This window comes from Cryptococcus depauperatus, chromosome 1, assembly GCF_001720195.1.
Source record: "Cryptococcus depauperatus CBS 7841 chromosome 1, complete sequence".
Classification (NCBI taxonomy): domain Eukaryota; kingdom Fungi; phylum Basidiomycota; class Tremellomycetes; order Tremellales; family Cryptococcaceae; genus Cryptococcus; species Cryptococcus depauperatus.
The window spans coordinates 67,998-86,672 of NC_089468.1; the positions used below are offsets into that span (position 1 = coordinate 67,998).

The 18,675-nt window shown below is 43.8% G+C and overlaps 11 protein-coding genes across 11 annotated transcripts; 4 read left to right on the top strand and 7 right to left on the bottom strand.

Moving 5' to 3' along the window:
* Positions 1–303: 303 nt before the first annotated feature.
* L203_100020 (tRNA (5-methylaminomethyl-2-thiouridylate)-methyltransferase) lies at positions 304–1,911 on the bottom strand (the record flags this gene model as incomplete). The annotated part of the gene is made up of 8 exons (XM_066209488.1): positions 304–436; positions 497–667; positions 728–917; positions 968–1,106; positions 1,154–1,337; positions 1,395–1,705; positions 1,760–1,821; positions 1,878–1,911. 8 exons carry the CDS (start codon positions 1,909–1,911, stop codon positions 304–306), a joined length of 1,224 nt encoding a protein of 407 aa, XP_066065585.1.
* Positions 1,912–2,415: 504 nt separating this feature from the next.
* Positions 2,416–3,246, top strand: L203_100021 (uncharacterized protein; the record flags this gene model as incomplete). Its single annotated transcript, XM_066209489.1, has 3 exons — positions 2,416–2,517; positions 2,567–3,040; positions 3,091–3,246. 3 exons carry the CDS (start codon positions 2,416–2,418, stop codon positions 3,244–3,246), a joined length of 732 nt encoding a protein of 243 aa, XP_066065586.1.
* Positions 3,247–3,521: 275 nt separating this feature from the next.
* L203_100022 (pre-mRNA-splicing factor CWC2) lies at positions 3,522–4,855 on the bottom strand (the record flags this gene model as incomplete). Its single annotated transcript, XM_066209490.1, has 5 exons — positions 3,522–3,927; positions 4,050–4,170; positions 4,230–4,468; positions 4,522–4,690; positions 4,744–4,855. The coding sequence occupies 5 exons, from the start codon at positions 4,853–4,855 to the stop codon at positions 3,522–3,524; spliced, it is 1,047 nt and encodes a 348-aa protein (XP_066065587.1).
* Positions 4,856–6,084: 1,229 nt separating this feature from the next.
* Positions 6,085–6,821, top strand: L203_100023 (uncharacterized protein; the record flags this gene model as incomplete). Its single annotated transcript, XM_066209491.1, has 3 exons — positions 6,085–6,546; positions 6,612–6,717; positions 6,766–6,821. The coding sequence occupies 3 exons, from the start codon at positions 6,085–6,087 to the stop codon at positions 6,819–6,821; spliced, it is 624 nt and encodes a 207-aa protein (XP_066065588.1).
* A 45-nt stretch (positions 6,822–6,866) lies between these two features.
* Positions 6,867–7,233, top strand: L203_100024 (uncharacterized protein; the record flags this gene model as incomplete). Its single annotated transcript, XM_066209492.1, has 3 exons — positions 6,867–6,936; positions 6,989–7,130; positions 7,185–7,233. The coding sequence occupies 3 exons, from the start codon at positions 6,867–6,869 to the stop codon at positions 7,231–7,233; spliced, it is 261 nt and encodes an 86-aa protein (XP_066065589.1).
* Positions 7,234–7,671: 438 nt separating this feature from the next.
* Positions 7,672–8,025, bottom strand: L203_100025 (uncharacterized protein; the record flags this gene model as incomplete). Its single annotated transcript, XM_066209493.1, has 1 exon — positions 7,672–8,025. The coding sequence occupies one exon, from the start codon at positions 8,023–8,025 to the stop codon at positions 7,672–7,674; it is 354 nt and encodes a 117-aa protein (XP_066065590.1).
* A 279-nt stretch (positions 8,026–8,304) lies between these two features.
* On the bottom strand, positions 8,305–11,357 carry L203_100026 (uncharacterized protein; the record flags this gene model as incomplete). Its single annotated transcript, XM_066209494.1, has 10 exons — positions 8,305–8,361; positions 8,428–8,596; positions 8,652–9,245; positions 9,310–9,494; positions 9,542–9,987; positions 10,037–10,153; positions 10,206–10,363; positions 10,416–10,762; positions 10,811–10,913; positions 10,963–11,357. The coding sequence occupies 10 exons, from the start codon at positions 11,355–11,357 to the stop codon at positions 8,305–8,307; spliced, it is 2,571 nt and encodes an 856-aa protein (XP_066065591.1).
* A 575-nt stretch (positions 11,358–11,932) lies between these two features.
* L203_100027 (uncharacterized protein) lies at positions 11,933–13,737 on the bottom strand (the record flags this gene model as incomplete). The annotated part of the gene is made up of 2 exons (XM_066209495.1): positions 11,933–12,729; positions 12,777–13,737. The coding sequence occupies 2 exons, from the start codon at positions 13,735–13,737 to the stop codon at positions 11,933–11,935; spliced, it is 1,758 nt and encodes a 585-aa protein (XP_066065592.1).
* A 629-nt stretch (positions 13,738–14,366) lies between these two features.
* Positions 14,367–15,170, top strand: L203_100028 (uncharacterized protein; the record flags this gene model as incomplete). The annotated part of the gene is made up of 3 exons (XM_066209496.1): positions 14,367–14,512; positions 14,560–14,939; positions 14,992–15,170. 3 exons carry the CDS (start codon positions 14,367–14,369, stop codon positions 15,168–15,170), a joined length of 705 nt encoding a protein of 234 aa, XP_066065593.1.
* Positions 15,171–15,391: 221 nt separating this feature from the next.
* Positions 15,392–17,185, bottom strand: L203_100029 (uncharacterized protein; the record flags this gene model as incomplete). Its single annotated transcript, XM_066209497.1, has 3 exons — positions 15,392–16,348; positions 16,394–16,737; positions 16,783–17,185. The coding sequence occupies 3 exons, from the start codon at positions 17,183–17,185 to the stop codon at positions 15,392–15,394; spliced, it is 1,704 nt and encodes a 567-aa protein (XP_066065594.1).
* A 414-nt stretch (positions 17,186–17,599) lies between these two features.
* L203_100030 (uncharacterized protein) lies at positions 17,600–18,330 on the bottom strand (the record flags this gene model as incomplete). Its single annotated transcript, XM_066209498.1, has 2 exons — positions 17,600–18,144; positions 18,195–18,330. The coding sequence occupies 2 exons, from the start codon at positions 18,328–18,330 to the stop codon at positions 17,600–17,602; spliced, it is 681 nt and encodes a 226-aa protein (XP_066065595.1).
* Between the last annotated feature and the right edge of the window lie 345 nt (positions 18,331–18,675).

An 18,675-nucleotide genomic window follows, 5' to 3' on the forward strand; every position in this document is an offset into this window, starting at 1 on the left:
AAGATGATATAATTAATAGCGCTTATTGATAAATCCAAGGAAGAGCAGCAGGCGGATGAAAAAGAGTGAAAGAGGGTAGTTTTCACAAACAGAAGAAAAAATCTCTTTCAATGGCATTGCGTCCTATAATATTTCGATATTGCTGTCTTTGAAAGTAAAGAACGTATTGATGGGTAGGTTTGATCCAAAAACAGACTTGTATTATTCAAGCATTAATCTGGCAACTGCACAGGCAAAAGAGGACTGACACTCCAGTTGATTGAGTCCAAAAGCATCAGGACACAGTAGGCGATGGGGGCTGAATCAATCTGAAACTTCTTTTGGGCATATGGTATCTTGTATCGCTCCACTTCCAAGACACCAACCATCGTACCATATTGCTGCAAACTGTCCTGGACTCACACTGACAAGCGGCTCTTTGAAATATATGTTGACACTGATTAAGATTCTCAGTATATTTCCATCTAAGTATCAAAAATACTGCCACAATACCCACCTTTTGTCATTATGACCTTTTCGTATTTGTGCATGTACTGGCTCCATACGATGCCTTACTTGGACTTGTACCTTTTCGTCTTGTTCATCAAGCAAGTCGTGAGGAAAGTTGCCATGAATCCAGAAAAAGTTGCCAACGATTATTTCTTGGCAACATAGATACAAGTGGTTCCTATGTCTGGTCAACAAGTTTTCCCCGCTTTCTGGCTTCTAGAAAGATGAAAGGATTCACGAGCCTGGTACGACAAGAATATCTTGTCCAGTCTGGCCTACTCCCTTCTTGGCAACGAACATAGGTTTGTGTTGATTAGCAATCCTTGCTCTTTGTCCAATGGTATAATGCCATAACCCCTTATGCTCGCCTAGCCGATCACCAGTAAGAGTGACTAGGTAGCCTGTCTCGGGGAGGGAAGTGTATTGAGCTGCCGTTACATGTCAACATCAGACAACGTAAAGTAGATGTAAAGCATACAGATGAAGTCTCCAAAATTATCCCTTTCACCAATGAAGCACACGCCCATAGATTCTGCTTTCTTTGCATTTGGCAAATTCCAGTACTCTGCCAGCTGTCTGACTTCAGTTTTCAATAATCCTCCAAGAGGCAGAATAGACTAATGATAGTCAGTACATTCCTTGTGGAATTCAAAAATGAACAGACTCTAGATAGCTGGTAGTCAGATATCTGTGATAGATAGTAAGTTTGATCTTTTGAGCTGTCTACTGCTCTGAGTAGTCGAGGGGATAGACCTGGCGAATGCAATATTCGACCATAATGCCCAGTAGCAAGGAAATGTCGGTTTTCCTTTGGCAACTTATCCAATAATGCACCAAATTTTATTTCTCTGCTATGTGCGTCAACAAATTTCACCATGCGGACGGTAAGCGGAATGTGATCTGACCTGTTGCAACTGATATCCGGATTTGGCGTCGCTCCACTCCCCCATACTCCTATAGCTGGTTCAAACACTCTGCTCCAGTATTCTTTTGACAGGTCAACCAGTTTTACGTCAGATTTTGGGATGCCAACATGAGCAGCAATTTTCATTACATCATTCCAATCTCGCTCCCATTCACATGGCGAAAGATTTGGTTTTCTTGATGTTGATGAATGAAACCGTGCCAGTTGTGAGCCAGAGTCCTCCTCAGAGAGATCAGACTCTGATAGAAGGGGATCCCAATTCCTCATAAATACTACATCGAGATGAATAGGCTAATCAAACACTAGTTAAACGACAGCAAAAGACAAATTGCGCTCACCACTTACGAATTGTTTCAATATACACAGCGCTGTGGCTGAATCAACCCCACCTGACATGCCGACAGTTACTTTCTCTTAGTCAACTCAACTGTCTGAGAAATGACAAACGTGATAGTCAACTTACCAAAATCACCTTCTTTCAATCCAAGTTCCTCCATAGTTGGTAAGAGAGTATGGACGTCTTTTTTTGACAGTGAGTGAGTCAATCTTTTTCTACCTGAAGATATCCTACACCCTACTAGTCCTCCTCTGCAAGCGTAGAGAGGAGTATTGCGGAAGAGAAAAGAAGAATTGCACTTGCAACACATCGTGGGTATCGATGCTCGAGGGGGCTGCAAAAGCCTAGAGAACATGGCTGACATGCGTGAGCAGAGACGTTGGTATCAGTGCGATGGATTAGCGTAATATATGCTATAAGTCTTGAGGCATATCTTTCTTTGACATTTAATCATCTTACAATTATAGATGCAAAAATGAGATGAACGAAAAAAGTAAAGGAATTCAAAAAGTGGAGGCTGTCTGAATTTCCAGATTTCGTTCCTGAATTTTTGATATTTATACTTTACTACATGTTATGAAATTTCTTCAAGACTTTTTTTTAATCAACGGATAAGATAAAAACGGTTCTTCTCTGTCTCTTGTTCATTGTTGTTACTATTATCATGTCCTCTCCAATATTAGGAGAGCCCAATTCTCTTTTGGCTTCATCGGAAAAACCCAAGAAGAAGCTTCCAAAGGTTGCATACTACGTAGGGGGCTCTGCGGTGAGTTGCTCTTTGGTAAAAGATGACGCCAGCTAATCTCAATCTTCAGATGGCTTTGACTTTGGGTCTTACGGCCTTCGTTGTCCCATTCATTAGACAAGCAGCAAAATCGATGAATAGGCCAGAATTCTTGTCAAATCATCATCTTCCTGCACTCACATCAAGACGCTTTCCTACCTCTTCTTTCACAGCACCATTATCAAAGATAGAGCTATCTTTGCTAAATAGCCCTCATACTGATTCAACAGCTGAGAGCGTCATGTGTATGGAAGAGGTTCCTAGCGAACAGCTCATCAAGAGTCGTCTATTCAATTCTCGCGAAGAACAGTCTTTATTTGGAGCTTCTCTAATGCCTCTATCATCTTCACCGACAGCGCAAAGTCAACAGGAGCACGGAGAACAGGCTAACAGTTTTGATGGAAACTTATCAGGTATAAAGGCGTTCATGTATGCAACAGCCTTGGTCCTAGGCTGTACAGGACTAGGTGTGTGGGGTGTTGGAAAAGCTATTGGAGCTACCGATGTCAGTTTTCACTTTGGTTTTGTTTTACATCAGCGCTTATTCACACATAGGCGAGCGAATTTTCACTCAAAATGCGTCAACATCTAGCTCTCGCTATGCCAGGTCTAATAGAGACAATCAACAAACCTGATAGAAGTGACGACTCTGACAGCAACACCCTTGAATTATGGATCCAACAGTTGAAGTCAGAGGATGAAGGAAACTAATGACTTATATGATACTTGGGCGCTTGGTTCGGAGACTTGAAGAGAGCCACATATAAGCCTTAACCATTAGATGTTATAAATTCATTGATGAGATGTAGCATTGGGGCGAAAATTGATGGCAGCCAAGATCAGCCGTTGTAGTACTGAGGATTGTTTGGTTGGATTGTGTTCATGACAGTGCATATAGAGATGAAGGATTTTATGCAGTAGTCAAGAATGAAGAGATCCCTGTAAAAAAGTGAAGAACCCAGGAGAATGCAAATCTTAGCTAGGCATCAACTACTCTCATCTCCACTTCCATACCCACCCAACAATGCAATGCCATGCTGTTTGGCTGGTACCTTCCTTGCCTTTATTCTCTCTTCAGCCTGTTTCTTTGCCACCTCAGCATAAAATTTTATATTGTCAAGTGCTTCCTCCCCTAAAAGCCCTCCTTGTCCTTTGGCCTTCTTTGTTGGTCTCTCAGCAGTCTCCATATCGTCCATGCCATTCTCAGCAGGTGGAGATGGCAAAAAAATTGGATACAAGTCCTCTACATCGCCTTCTTCTAAAGCCCTAACAGCCTGTGTGGCCTCAACGAGGCCTTCATCAAGCATGCTGGTGATAGCAGCTTGACCCATTTCCTCAATACGCTTTTGTTCGGCGACTTTCTCGCCTGGGTTGGGATCTTCAGTAGCCCATCTGGTAATGCAAAAGTTAGCAGTTGTTTTGTTTTCAGTATTTCAAAACTAGTTATATGAAAAGAGAGCGGAAAAATTGTTTTGAGAGTTGCACATGCTGAATTGAAAGACACTTAGACCTACCGAACGTTCAAGATCTCATCGCCGTCCATGCTTTGATTTGCCATAGCCTCCTTCGCAAAACTTGCTTGTTGTTCAGTTTCATATGTCACAAAACCAACTCCTCTACCAAAGAGAATGTTGTCTGTTGAATTGTTGAGCAAGTCTACAAGGCAAGCAATATATATAACGCCTATGACCTACGTTTGATGATTTTACCCCATTCTCCAAAATGTCTCAGCATAGTTTCCGTCATCTGCTTCTTGTCCGGACTTTCTGCAATTTTGCCAATATAGAGCGTTCTGTTTTGTCTGTTAAAAGTACCAACGCCGCCCATATCGTCTCGGTATTCAGCGTGCTTTTCACGTCCAAAACAATCTCTGGAATGATCGAGAAGTTGATGAGATGGAAGAGGAAGACGATGGAGATACTGGCATTCATGCCTGCACGAGCGAAATCAGTTAGACCTTGTTGGGTAAACAATTCAATGGCCTACCCATAAGGACAACATCCGCGAGCAAAGAATAGACAGCAATATTTGTTACCAGTGGCATCAGCCCTCGTATAACCCGCATCTCGAGCAATGATACATCTCGTCTGGGAGTGAACCTTGCTTGCAAGCGCATCTTCTCTGTCTCCTCCCGCCCATTTGTTATACCAGATATCTATGTGATTTCAATTGGCACAAGCATTAAGAGTTGAATGTAGTAAAACCAACTATACTCTCTTCCAGCTTGATAGCCTTGGGACTTGTCAACCTCGTCTGAAGCAACCTGCTTTCTGGCAGGTCTCAATTTTCTTTTTGGTGCCACTTGGGTATCTGAGGACATTTCCTTCTTTTCTTGAAAGTCGATTGTAACATGAAACCAAAAAGATTAGATGTTTAAGGGAATCATAGTATGGCTAGGTTACGTAATATCGAATTCTTCAGACTCCACCTCACTCTTACAACCAACAACTTTCCATTTTGACGTGTATTTCTAACCTGGAAATCAACTTGCATCTTACATTCAAAGTCAACAAACTGGCAAGATCCCAGCCAAATCTACCGGTACTAGGGACTAATGTAATTGGATCGACAAGCGTGGCATAGGCATAAATATGCCTGGTATAGACGTAACGTATAAGTTTTGGATTCTAGTTGCCTATCTCATATAAACTGCTAGCTGATCCAGACACGAGCCTGATACAATGGAAGATGTGACAATCAAGTAATGGAAATAACCATCAGCAAAAATTAAAAATACCAAGATGAACCTCAAGCAATAGACTGGAAAGCGTTGGTGAACAAGTTGACAAGGCTGTCAGCAATTCAGACTGTTACTAAGAATCATCAAAGTCAAACCGTCGTCTACAACTCTCAAATAGCCCAGATTATTATTGTATGAGCTAGAGACAAAGATTGGTATACATTGATCTATGGGTCTTGCCGTGTCAAGTATCTCAGCAGATGATATATAACGGCTAGCAATTCTATGGCTACCCGCCTTGCATAATTACGTGACACCTTATCAAGAAACTACACTCGTCAGCTCGTTGATAGAGGCTGGTCATTATCTTTTGGGGTTGAAATGAGAAAATAATGATGCAACACGACGGCAATTATACGATATAGGAATTGTTACGCTTCAAGCAGTTTTCTCAAGCTATATTATCTCTTGTTCAAATGTTGTGCTCTCAGCAATGATCAGGAATGCTATTCCTTGCTCAATACTCCATAGCTTCCATATTGAACACCGTCTAAACCTACTTAGGTCTTATTTCATTATATTATTTCCCAAACCTGACTTGAGTTCTGGTAGAGAGCTGCTCTTGCATGTCTCCCGCTTTCCGACCTTTCACTTTGAATGCTCTCCAAGGCCCATGAAAAAATGAAAAAAACTTTCAGACTTTGTGGCTGACAGTTGAATAATTCTATGGTGGTTGCCAGATACCACCAGGAGCAAAATGTCCGCCATGTCCGCTTTAGATGTTGTAAATGTCCGGTTACGTTTTTATTCCCTTTTTAATTTCTCTTTTACATCTCTTCTTGCCTTAATCGCAGCATCCGCAAAATATAATGGCACCGAGGAAGAGCAGTTTGATAAAGATCACTGCCCCCTCTTCTTCTCATGTGGTTTCAACAGACAAGGGCCACTTTATGATGAAGCGAGGACGTAAAAGCGATCCCGAGGACAATTTTTTGTCTCAGGAAGGTGAATCAGAGGTGGACGACATGAGCAAAATCGAAAACAATACACCAGGCGCTCGCCATCAGCCTATAGAGCTTACTAAGAAGAGCCGTTCGTCTGTTCCATCAAGATCCGTCTCTAACGAGTCATCCGAAGTAACCTCTGAAGCAACCTCTGAACCACCTAGCAAACCAGAATACAACATTCATGCCGCAAATTCCCAGGCTGGTGAGACTAAACAGCATCGTCCTTCCGAAAAGAGGATTAGGAAAGCTTCAGACAAGAGAAGCCTACAAAATAAAGCAGCACAGAAGAAGTATAGGGATAAAAAGAAGAATCTTGCCTTCAGAGTGAGTTTCGGGCATTCCGCATTTTGTAAACACTAACTATTAATCTTCGCTAATGTGGGGACTAGACACACGACTTTGCAGTCGACATGTGCAGACTCTGCGCTACACTATCTGGAGACAAAGGCAAAGTGTTCAAGCAGATTTATCAAGACTACGTAGCTGACCTTGATGGTATGTATCCTACGCTTGGTATTTCGCGAATACTTATTGCAAGCGTAGATATGGATATAAACTATAAGGATCTGTTTTTGAGCCAGAGTGGAGTGAAATTGTAGCTGTGTTTTTGTTACTCAGTATTTTCGAGGGAATTTTTTTTCGATATGGTGCCTATCGATAGAAATCTCCACCAGCGCCCAGGCGCTGCATTGAGTTCTCTTGATGCTTCTCTTGGTGAGACGAACTAAAGGCTTAATAAGTAACCGTTTTGCTTACAAACATGTAGTCTTTGCAACATCACAATCTTGTTTCCGCTGTCTATCACATATCAATATTTTTTATCTGGCTTCTACCTCTGTCGCTTGTGTATCCTTCCAAAAAGGCTCGATAAAGGCCGGAGATTCGCACCCCGTTGCCATTAATGATGGGTATGTCGTTTCATTCGACACAGATCACAAGCGATTGAATGACAGTCAATCTAGGCATCTTGGATTACAATGTTCATTACCCTTAAAATGTCTTGTTGTATGAGGTTATATACCAGCTCCTTCTTTCTTGAAAGAATCATGTCGCTCGGATGAATACGAGTATTTTAATTGATCTTTGCGTACAGCAGCTTTAAACAATGACGGTTCAAACAATTCTCCCAGAATACGAATGTATACTGTTGCATTCTCCTTCCTGTTTTTCTTCCTCTCAAAATACTACTGCTAATAGCGGAGACATCTATGTTTTGGGCATAGGCGAATTTACCGAAGGCCTCCTATCGACGAAGAATCGACAGTTGATACCTTGAAGAATTGTCGAATTGCCTATCGTCTGTGACGTCCTACGATCCTTGTGGATTAATTGAACGAATTTCTAATGCGAACGTCAGTTTACAACAAGCTTCTTTTAGTCGGCTGTCCCTACCAATAAATATCATTCACGAGTTTATTCTCGCATCATCAATATAATCCACATTTACAATCATTCCTCGCTATCTTCCTCTGAGCTTTCTTGTTCTTTGGTAAGTTTTGCGCTCATCAAGTTGGCTTTTCCCCTTCCGTAGCCAACCGTTCCCACGTCCTCCTTCTCCTTTTCTCCATCCCCAATGGCATCTTTCCATAGAGTCAATTCGGTATTTAATGCTGCTTGAGCATACAAGAGAGATGTCGATGCGGCCGTATAGTATTTCGTAGTAGCTGAAAGGTTAGAGTAGGGGTTTGGAGAGATAGGAAAAGAAAAAGCCGAAGACGATGGCGCTGGATCAGAGGAAGAAACTGGGATCAGAGTAGAAGATGGTGGACATAGTGAATACGTGACTTCTATAGCTCTACACATGACGATGGACCGATATGATCTATCAAAGGCCAAAAAGAGAGAAATGGGGAAACAGAGGATAAAAAATACGTGGAAACAAAAAATAAATTAAGATAAAACTGTTTCCGACACAGCTTTCGACCGTGCCCCCCTTTCTAAAAAAAATCAAAAGAATAAAGGATCGATTGTTTTCACCCCACTAGGATTTCCCAAGATATGCATGGAATTGTCGTATGCTGGGTTATTGGTACAACAGGATGGCCATGTATCCGTCTGTGAACCCAAATCATAAGATGAACGCTAAGTCCCTTCATTTTCTACTTCTTTCTCTGCTTCGTCCGCTAGGCTATCCATTAGCTACAAGGCAAAAAGGGTGAATCAGTTTCATTGAGTATGTTCTACTGCCATAAACCACAGACATACTAAAAGGGCGAATTCATCATCTCTTTCATCATCATCATCAGTCCCAGCTATACTCCTAGAATCTTCCTCGACTTCCTCTTCAAAGTTTTCCTCCGAGATGTGTTCTGCGTTGGGAACAATCAAGGCCAACGAAGGTTTTTGTCTCTTGCTAGGCGGAATTTCAGCTAGTCTAATGATAAGGGTTCAGCAATCATAGAGTAAGCACAATCAAAATGAAAATTCACCCTATGGGACTTGGATCCTTAAAATTCTCCAATGGTAAAGCTTCCTCATCAGCATACCTAACCCTCTTCTTACTAGGTGTGCTAGGAGTAGAAGGTACGCTTCTGTTCTGGGTCTTCAAATTGCCTTCTGTTCTGTTTCTGTGATAATTCTCGGCAGTGCTACCCGAGTCTGACCAGTCATCTTCATCAGCCATGAACTCCTCCCATTCTTTGTCTGCCAGTTCATCCCATCCAGATCCCACTTGTGTTGGGTCATCCATATCTTCTTCGCCCTCTGAATCTGAATGGCTGTTCTCATGTTCTGTAGGTGATACACTACGTTTGTTCTCTGAACTTGAGACATCTTGTTCCCTGAGACCTCCTGTACTTTCAACCTCTCCCTTCCTAACCAGATACTTTCCTTCATCCATCCTTTTCCAAAGCGCCACACTATCCCAAAACCATTCACCCCAGACTATTTTGACACCTGACATTTTGCTTGCCCTGTAGGTCTTCTCAGTGTTGAGTAAAGCGGTGACAAGATGAGTGGTACGAGGAGTAAGATTAGTCGTTAAAAGCGCCCCAAAAGATTCTGCTGTTTGCCAAACCTGGGTACTAAGGTAGGTAAGCTAACTTCACTGTATGGTGCCATATTCGACTGGCAAAGCAGAAAATTCACGTGGAAGGCTCAACTTCACGAGGTATCATCCCTGAAAATACAATGTTGCAACCCTCCAACACCTCAGACTTAATCTCAGGTATAATGAATTCCACATCACAACTCATAGGCAATTTTTTGCTGTCATTCCAGTCTTGTATTGCATCGAATGCAGAATAGAATCGCTGATGAACCTCACTCAAAATCTTGGAATATGTTAACAAAACCGCAAAAAGAGTATTCGAGAACTCACCTCTGCGATACGCAAGAGCTCATAATCGTTAGCGTTTAATAAAGGTTTTCGGGTCTTTGCAGGACTAGCCTGTGTATTGTTCCTTATTCTTTCTTCCTCATTTTGGAGATTTCCTTTGGCTTCTAACTCCACAAGATTCTCTTTCTCCAGCTTCTCTTGTAATTTTGCCAACGGTCGACTTTCGCTGACTTGATCTAAGAGTTTAGTCTTAAGTACCAACTCTTCTTCTCGAGTAGGTTCTATCGCAACTTCTTCTTCAGAAACAACACTAACGCCAGCGACGTCTTCTGGTGTCGTAAAATTCAAAGGTGACAAAGTAGTCGACGCTGTTGAAGATTGGCTAATTGAAGAAGAAGAATTGATTACAGCAGAAGACGGAAGAGGGGCCGAATTGTTTTTAGGAAGAAATGAAGCGTTAATGTCACCAATACCCAAAAAGAAGTCATCTGAAAGGGATTAGTATCAAGTGTCATAAGTAAAACAGAACCAACATACACGGAACTACCTTCACCAAGTTTGGACAGTCGCCCCACACGTCTGATCGATCATCAATGACAACCACCATGCTGGTATCAGTGGGAAATAGCCTTTTTAAGTTTTTTGTGCTGAAGCCTGAACCACCTGAATTAGTACCGTGATATCTCACCATTCCTGGAAAACGCACTTCCACTCTCATCTCGACTCAAAATACGTCCACTAAAGATTTCTCCTTCTGGATCTATGACGTTGCAGATCGCGTCGGCATAGATACGGGTCCCCATAGTGTAGACGTGCATTTCATAGAATTTAGACATGTCCTGTAGGAACCTTTTCAAGCCAGGACTGCATTGAATGAGCCATATGGCAATATCAACATATATGAGATTATGCTTACCGTGGTTTTGTAAAGTACCATCTCGCCTCTCCCTGTCCATTTCCCTGCATCTTCACATACCCAGACGGAAAATCATCGGCAATTTGAAATCTCGCTACATCTTTCAGTGCTTCGGCATTCGGGTTTTTTCTTGTTTCTGTCGTTTTTGAAGCGTCAAGGCTAGGAGATACGGGTGATGTTGTATCTTCTTCCTGGTGTTCAAGAGAGGATTGTATCTCATCGAGCCATTCTCCAACCGTAGGGTCTACTGTAGTGTGTATGATGGTCTGGTCCAAATCAACAATGAGAGATAAACGCCGAGCAGAAAGAAGGGCATTTCGTGAGAGGTTTTCAAGCCTTTGGGCTTCCTACACAGATTGTTCAGTCTTTACTAAGTCTGAAAAATGTGTACCAACATTCTTCGAAACCGTCACGCCCATTGCATCGTGTGCTATCTCATAGCCATCTTGGTGCCTTGATGGCCCTGCTCGATTGGCTGGAGCCGAGAGATAGTCATCCCTTAATGCAGTTAGAGAGAGGCCAGTTTTGGCAAATCATCAAATCTTACTCGATGAGATCAGCTCCACATAAGCCGCACATTCCATGTAGCTGAACCGGATGAGAGCAAGGTTGTCTAACAGTCAAAAGAGGCCGGTCAGAGTCTCTCTTTTCTATGACCATTCCAACTTTGATATCTTTCCACTCTATGAGTTCTCCTTCAATCAGACTTTCCCAGGTTCCGCTCATATCGTTCTTGTTGTCCTCCAATTTCTCCTTGTCCCATTCTGAGCCTCCCAGCTTCCTTTGCTCCTTCCCAGATCTCTTTGTAACCGACATGAACGTATACTCTAAAAGGCGAGTGCCGCGTTTAATCGTTTGGCCTGGAGCTGCAACGATACGTGTGATAGTGATGGGATAAGGGAAGCTGGACGGCAGAGAGAGAGATGTAGGTGGGTCTGTCATGTTGTTGCAAAAGGTGAAGTGGTTTTTTTCTAAAAATTTGAACTCTAAACAATCTTGACAATGGACAAATATAAAAAACAATTATAAAAAGGAGTTTGTAAATATTCCAGGTCATCACTTTTAGCCATGAATATTGATTAAATTACTTTTCTACTATTACTTTGTTTACATTATTCATTTGAAACCTATATAATAATCTATGAATGCTGAAGAAAACACAAGAATCAATGAAAGGAAAGATATACAATACTGAAAGTCAGCAACAGAAAGAGAACTTGGCAAATGACCAACAGTTCACATTCTTTTCCTTCATGTCAAGAACTAGAAATTTAGCAAAGTATCACCCAATTGGAGTACTTTCTATTCAGATATATGTATCTGCCATGGTATTTATTGCATTTATATCCATTAACAAGTCATTAGAGCTTACCCGAATTGCTCACATAATCAAACATTTGAGCTGATCTTTGCAGAATTGCAACAGAAGACCAAAACTTGAGATTTTTTGATACCAAGAAGACACTTGAAACCACAAGTATTCATAAAGATACATGTTCTGATTATACTTTTCTAACCTATTTCATCCTTTCTCTTAATCTATTTGCCCATTTAGATGAACCAGCACCGATACCAGCAACATTCCCTCCAACCCCGACGCCTATAGATCCGCCGGTAGCAGCTTTTTCTGGTGGCCTAGTGAAAGCCCCTGTCCCGTTATTGGAACCCCAACTTGGTCCGACATTCAAACTGCCGCCTCCATTTATAGGTCTATCGGCAATGTTTGACAAATTCTTGTTTTTGCCAGGTGGAGCTGGTGCCAGTCCCCCTCTTGGAATCTTTGGTCTATCTTTAGGATGGGTAACCGAAAGATACACTGAATCGCTTCTAGCAGTCTCTGGTACGTTTGGCATCTCTGGCGGACTCGATTTACCGGGGCCATGCTGCGAAGGATGCGGAAGCCAAGACTCTTGAACATTGTTTGATGGCGAGCGAGAATATTTACGGAAGGATGGCTGTTGCCTTGTACCAGCTCGATCCTGTAACGTAGGATGTGTGGGTTCCCTGAGATTATTCCTGGTACCAGACCCGTTTCCCAGGAGCTGAGTGATTTCATTACCCAAAGAATCGCCAGTTTTGTTTCGCTGGGGCTGTGGGCGAACGGTGTCTACAGTTGCGTGCTTTGGTGGATATAATTGTCGTCTCCCTTCGCCTTGATGAGATTGCTGTGGTCTTTGGATGGTATCCAATGAACCTCCACGGTAAGCCGTTTGTCTGTTTCGATCTCTTTGGCGGGGTGTCGGCAGAGAACTCAACGTTGAGGTGGAATGTTTTGTCATTGGACGTCTGGCAACAGGCGGAATAAGCAATTCATCTGATTGTTTGTTAGCCAGCAGTTGAGTGTTTGCGAAGTTAACCTACTGTTTCTTTCATTTTCCCACTTTTTGGCATCCTCAATCTCTTTGTTTGCTTCACGAATCTTTTCTCGTCGTATTTGCTCCAACTTTTCCTCCTCATCGAGTTGCTTTTTCAACTTGACTTTGGCTTCCACATATTTTAACCTTACTGCAGCATTTTTCATCGAATTGTAGGATGAAAACACAGAGTCTCTGAAACCTTTGCTCTGCTTCTTTGCCGCTGCTGGAACAGGCAGTGAGGGCGATAATGGTGATTCAATTCGTCTTGAAGGCCGTCGGTCATAGTATGAGTCGTAAGAGGATCGCCTTCTTCCGCGACGATTTCTTCTTGGGTAATAACTCTCATCTGAGTAGTCTGTCTCGCTCTCAGTTTCACTCCTACGCCGCCGGTTCCCATATCTCCCTCGTTCCCGTTTCCGTCTATTCCCCCTCCTCTTCACTCGTCGTCGTCTTGTTCTTGAAGGATGAATGGTCCCGCCATCGCTTATGGAATCATCACTCTCGCTTTCACTATCACTATCACTCCAATACTCATCGCTGTCAGTCTCACTCTCCTCCCTCTTGCTCCTCCCTCTACCCTTTTTCCCTCTCATAGCCCGCTTCTTCCCCATCAGCTTTCTCTCTTTTTCATCTTCCACCCTCTTTTTCTCTTGCTCTTCAATTTCTGCCTTTTTCTTTGCTTCATCCACTTTGACCTTTTTACGGTGGCGCCACCAAAGCCAGATACCAACCGATAGAGCCAGAACTGACCCAAGGATGATGGCAAGGAGCTGCCACCATGAGAGATGGGTAGTGGCTACAGCTTCTGCTAGGATCCCAGAGCTGGACGGGGTGCTTTTGGGAGTGTTTTCGGATATAGTGGCTGTCACATAGACTCTCTTTGTGATGTGGACATGATCTTTGGTGGACTGGGCCAAGGCTGAATACGGCGGTGGCCATTGGGATGGATGCTTTACCGGAGCCATCTATACTCATCGTGGGTTCAAGTCTTTTCAAATAGTCGATTTGAGCATCTGCTGATTATCGTGCCTGAATTGTCGATGCTGTCTGTCGGATAATTAAAGATAAGATAGGGGATTTTTCCACAATTTTTGATAAGATAAAAACTAGCTTGAATAAACAATGAAATGGTAAAAATTACAAGTCTCAACTGGTCGTTTCCTCTTGTTCATCTCATCCCATCTCACCATTGATTTCTCTGCCGCTACCTAGTCTCAACTTGGACTGTACCCGTTCTCCTTTGGGTGCGTACACGCTTGCAGTAAAGACCAAAAAAGGAACCTCCCCTTATATCCACAAAGGAGACTTCGTTTTTCCTCCTTTTACTTAGCCCATGGTGATAAGGCGATTTAGGACGGCTTTGAGCAGGGCTCTGACATGACGATTTTGTCGGTTTTGCAAAGGACAAAAAGGTTTATCAGCATAGTGAAGGGAAGACTTTCCTGACTCGACTTCTAAGTTTTAGCTTCTCATGCTGGCCTATCTGCTTCACTATTGAGGTGAATGTCGTTTGCTTGCAACTTTTTCTTTCCTGCTGTCCATTCGGCCCCATCACGCAGCCCTGCGTCTCTTCTACCTACGGGCAAGGGTCGTTATGAGAATTAGCTCACCTTTTCAGACCTCTTTGTATATCACCAATCTCCCTCCTACCATCAGTCCCAGACACATTGACCACATATTGGCTCGTCCACCAAGAAAAGATGGCTTGAGGTCAAAGCAAAGAGAGTCTGGTGTCAAGTTGTGAGTAATGCTGGCCTTTTCTATTGTGTCGTAGTTGACAACTATAGAATTCAAATCTACACTCTTCCCTTACAGCCATCTCGACTTGAATCTCAGCAACAGAATTCACGCTCAAAATGTGCTGGCTTCAAAAGAGTCTCTATCTATGATAGATTGTGGAAGCTGTTGCGCACCTCGTTTTGCTTATCCGGACCTGAGCCTGTTCTTTCTCGCTGTTGCTCACCTCAACAGCCGCTCATAAACAAATACAGATCCACTGGAGAGACTGAGCGAAATGAACACGGAAGGAGAGTGGTGGAGAGGGAAGTTGATTTGGATGAAGAGGAAGACAATGGAGAGGTAGAAAATGAGCAAAATGATGAATTACAAGACGATGAGAAGGATACGAAGACTGTGGCATATATACATTTTTGCTGCGAAAACCATTGTATGTCTGCTCTCATCACAAGCGACCTCTTTGCTAAATAAATCACATTTAGTGATGTCTGGCAAACGTATATTGGCTCGTCTAAACATTGACGGTTACGCATTGAAGATTCAAACAAAAAGGTGGAATTCTGGCATTGTCAAACAGTGGACTAGACCACTTACTGGTGTTTATACAAAAGACGAGAAAGAGTCAATCAAGTGTACGCAGAGTATTGTCACAACAATGTGATGTTGCGTCCCTTGCGTGTTGCATACTATCCGTTTGTGATGTAGTCAACCTTAGAAGTAGAATTAATAGACAATAACATGGATTATCTGATGCTAAACACAACATATCCATAGGTCGAAACAGTATTTGCTGGCAGTTGTAGAATGGGAATCAGTGGTTCTCATTGACATGTACGTATTGAAGCGCCATTCCTTTTGCTTTTTTGAAACCTCGTCTTGATGCTAGTTGCCCTCAACTTCGTCCATTGCAGTAACCAGCCTCGAGACAGCCTGAAACATTAATCCTGCTCTCTGCTTCTCCAAACTTGTTACTGAATGATGGTGCTGACCATCGCCGTTGTTTGAGCTGGCTGCGCTAGTAATAACATCCTGGGCTTTTTTGTCCAATGATGCAAAAACCTCACGAATACTTGCCCGCCAACTATCCCAAACAACACCAACAATGTGGTTCTCAATGGCTTCTGACAATCCTGTACCGGAGAGGCGGGCACCATGTATTGTAATTTGAGCAGAAGATCCCATAGAAGAGGTGGTGGGTGGTGGGAAAGGGAAGGTGAGAAGAGTTGTAGTCCTCGATAACAGAGCGAGTTGAGGAAGGGTCTCACGAGGAGAAGACATGCATGAGTGGCACAGAGTGAGGGAATGGAACAGTCTTAATGACCTCGCTAAGGGGGCAAACACAGCGAGTGTCAACGGGGTATTGGAACCAGGTTTGGGATCAAGTGTGTGCTGAGTGAGAAGATAGAGAATGTGTGACACAAGCTGGCGATGATTGCATTCTTGAGATTGGGCGTGTGTAAAGTCACCGAGGCTCAAGCCTGATGTAGGATCATGAGCGTCATGATTTTCTCCCTCGTGGTTAATGGTGGTTAAGTCGAGAAGTGCCAGATGGGGATCAATCTGGCCTTCTTCGCCATTCTCGCCTTCAGCATGTTCACCAGCTCCCTCACCTTCTTGGGCAACACTATTGGCTGATGATTCGTTGAGAGAGAAAATGGCGTCACGCAGAGCGGAAGTAGTGTGTTGATCCATATCCGCGTTGGGAAAAGGGTCGTTAGGAGCGGAAGAAAAGTCGTCGGCGTGAAAGACTGATTGTTGTTCCGTGGTAGATGTGTATGGGAGATTATTGACAAAAGTGGCCAACGGCAGATCTGACAGATAGCCATCAATGGCAATGGACTCGAGCTATTTCGGTCAGAACTGGATCATAGCCCCAAGACATACCATTTGGTCATCCGACATGCTCTGTATCTCTTCTCCCTCTTCTTCTCCCGTTAGTCCCATATCCATGGCCATCCCCATTGCCATTTTTATATCCATAGCCTCTGAACCAAACGCAGTCAACGACTCTCGGGTGAGCTTGCGCTTTTTCTGAGGTACATGATGCATATCGAGATGCGAGTGATGCGGTGTATGGTGCCCATGCTGCTGGTGCTTCTGGTCCTTGGGCACAGTCCGACGACGTTGACGCGGCGCGTACACGCATGGCCATCCACCGGCAGCACATCGAGTACAAGACGGACGGTCACCCGAACACTTTTGCTTGGCTTGATGGCACAAATCGCAAGCTTCGACCCATTAGCCCACGCCATATCATGACATAACCCACATACCTTTTCTTATACTGGGCGGCCTCCCATTGTAGATCTCCTGAGACTGCTGTTCCATATCGTGGTGCATCTCCATCGTCTGCATCTCGCTTGCAGTGTCAATGTCGCCCAGATTCAAATTCAACTGTGTCTCATGATGATCCAGATGGTGTGGCTCGTCCACACCAGACATATCCAAGGCATGAACGTCCATCGGCCCATGGTGATCCTGCTGTCCCTCCTTGTGGTGGTGGTGACTCTGCGAGAAATCCGGTTGTTGAAGGGCATGGTGAAAGTGATGTGGATGATGTGGCTGGTGCTGCTGCTGTTCCTCGTCACTGTGCAGTGCACCTAGTCCCAGCTGACGAGCGGAAGCGGCAACTGCTGAAGCGAGGGCATCATTGTCTGCCCGTTGCTGTTCGTCCATTATATATCTTTTTGAGTGGTCGCTGCTGGTGGAGGTGGTGGTGGTCCGTGTGTCTGAAGACTCTCGGCGTTAGTGGTGGATACGTTTGAGGCGTTGGACGAAAGTCTTTCTCGGCAATTCGGAATTTCACCTCGGTGGCACTTCACGTCAATCTAGCTTTTCGTTGCGGGGACCGCCGCTTTTTGCCACGTGGTTACGGCTTCTGTATAAGGGTTGTGTAGATGCTGATATGGCTTTTGTAGATGCTTACTAGGAAGAAAAAAAGTAACAGCGGAATTACGGAATTATGAATGGTGGCAAATTTTACACAGAGCTGACAACCGTGGGAAAGCGGGTAGCTGTTTGGTTCCATCATAGTATAATGAACGTTAACCGTTTTGTAGACAAGATGTGCATAAAGTTACGTAACAGCAATCAATCGCTTTCACTGTCATCGCTATCATGCTTCTTTCTGGTTGGTTTAGCATCGTGGGTGTCGCGATGGTCGACTTCCCTCTTTCGGCTTGGAGGTCTCTGCCCTTCTCTTACTTTTGAGGAATGCTTCTCGCCAGCGTCCTTGCTTACATCGCCATCCCTTCTCTTTGGACGGGCCTCCCTGTCACGATCGCCTTCTCTAGGTTTTCTGCTGCCTTCTCTAGGTTCTCTGCCCGTTTCGTCGCTCTTCACCTCTCGGTCTCGGTCTCGCCTTTTGGGGGTTTCGTCTTGGGGCGTACGCAGCCCATCACTGTCTAGTTCTTTTTCGATATCTTTATCCTCTTCTTCCTCCTGGCATTTGCGGCATTTGAATCTGCCACTTCTGCCATCTTCAAAGTAGTCCTTATCGAATCTGTCAGACCTAGATATGCCACGTTTGCAAGTGACACAGCGCTTTTGGTTAAAGGGAGGAAAAGAGAGACGGTTTTTAGAATATGCCCAGATGAGAATGAGCAGCAACAAGCCACCAATCACTGCCAAAGCGACTAAGCGATTCTGTCAGATCATGCTTGGGTAATTGAGGGAAAGAACTTACTATAGACTTGTTTACCATGTTTGTCCATAAAAGAGCCACTGGAGCTTGTATCAGATGAGCTTGACGTTGATGAATCCGAAGGGGAGGCAGAAGTAGACGTTTCACTGGCACGAACGTAGAGAGTGTGGGGCGCCATGGCAAGGTATGTCTGTGTGTTGGATTGCGTCCACCGCGATCAACACGGTACGTATGTTTTAAACGAGAGACTGCAAGTCAGTTTCGAGACCGTAACTGGGTGTAGATGCATGAGTGTTTTCTGCTTAAGAGTCGGGTTGATGAGATGATGAGTTGTGAGTCGCAAAGGAGATGGCATAACTGCGAAGGGGGTTCAGGCAATGATGAACAAAGGGTCCGTTCCGACATGTCTGAGGATATGAATGGTTAGCATTGCTCTTCTATATGGAAATCTTGATTGAATAGGTTTATGTGATTCTTTTGAGTCATTTTAATGAAGACCAAGTCGGAATTGATAGAAAAGAAC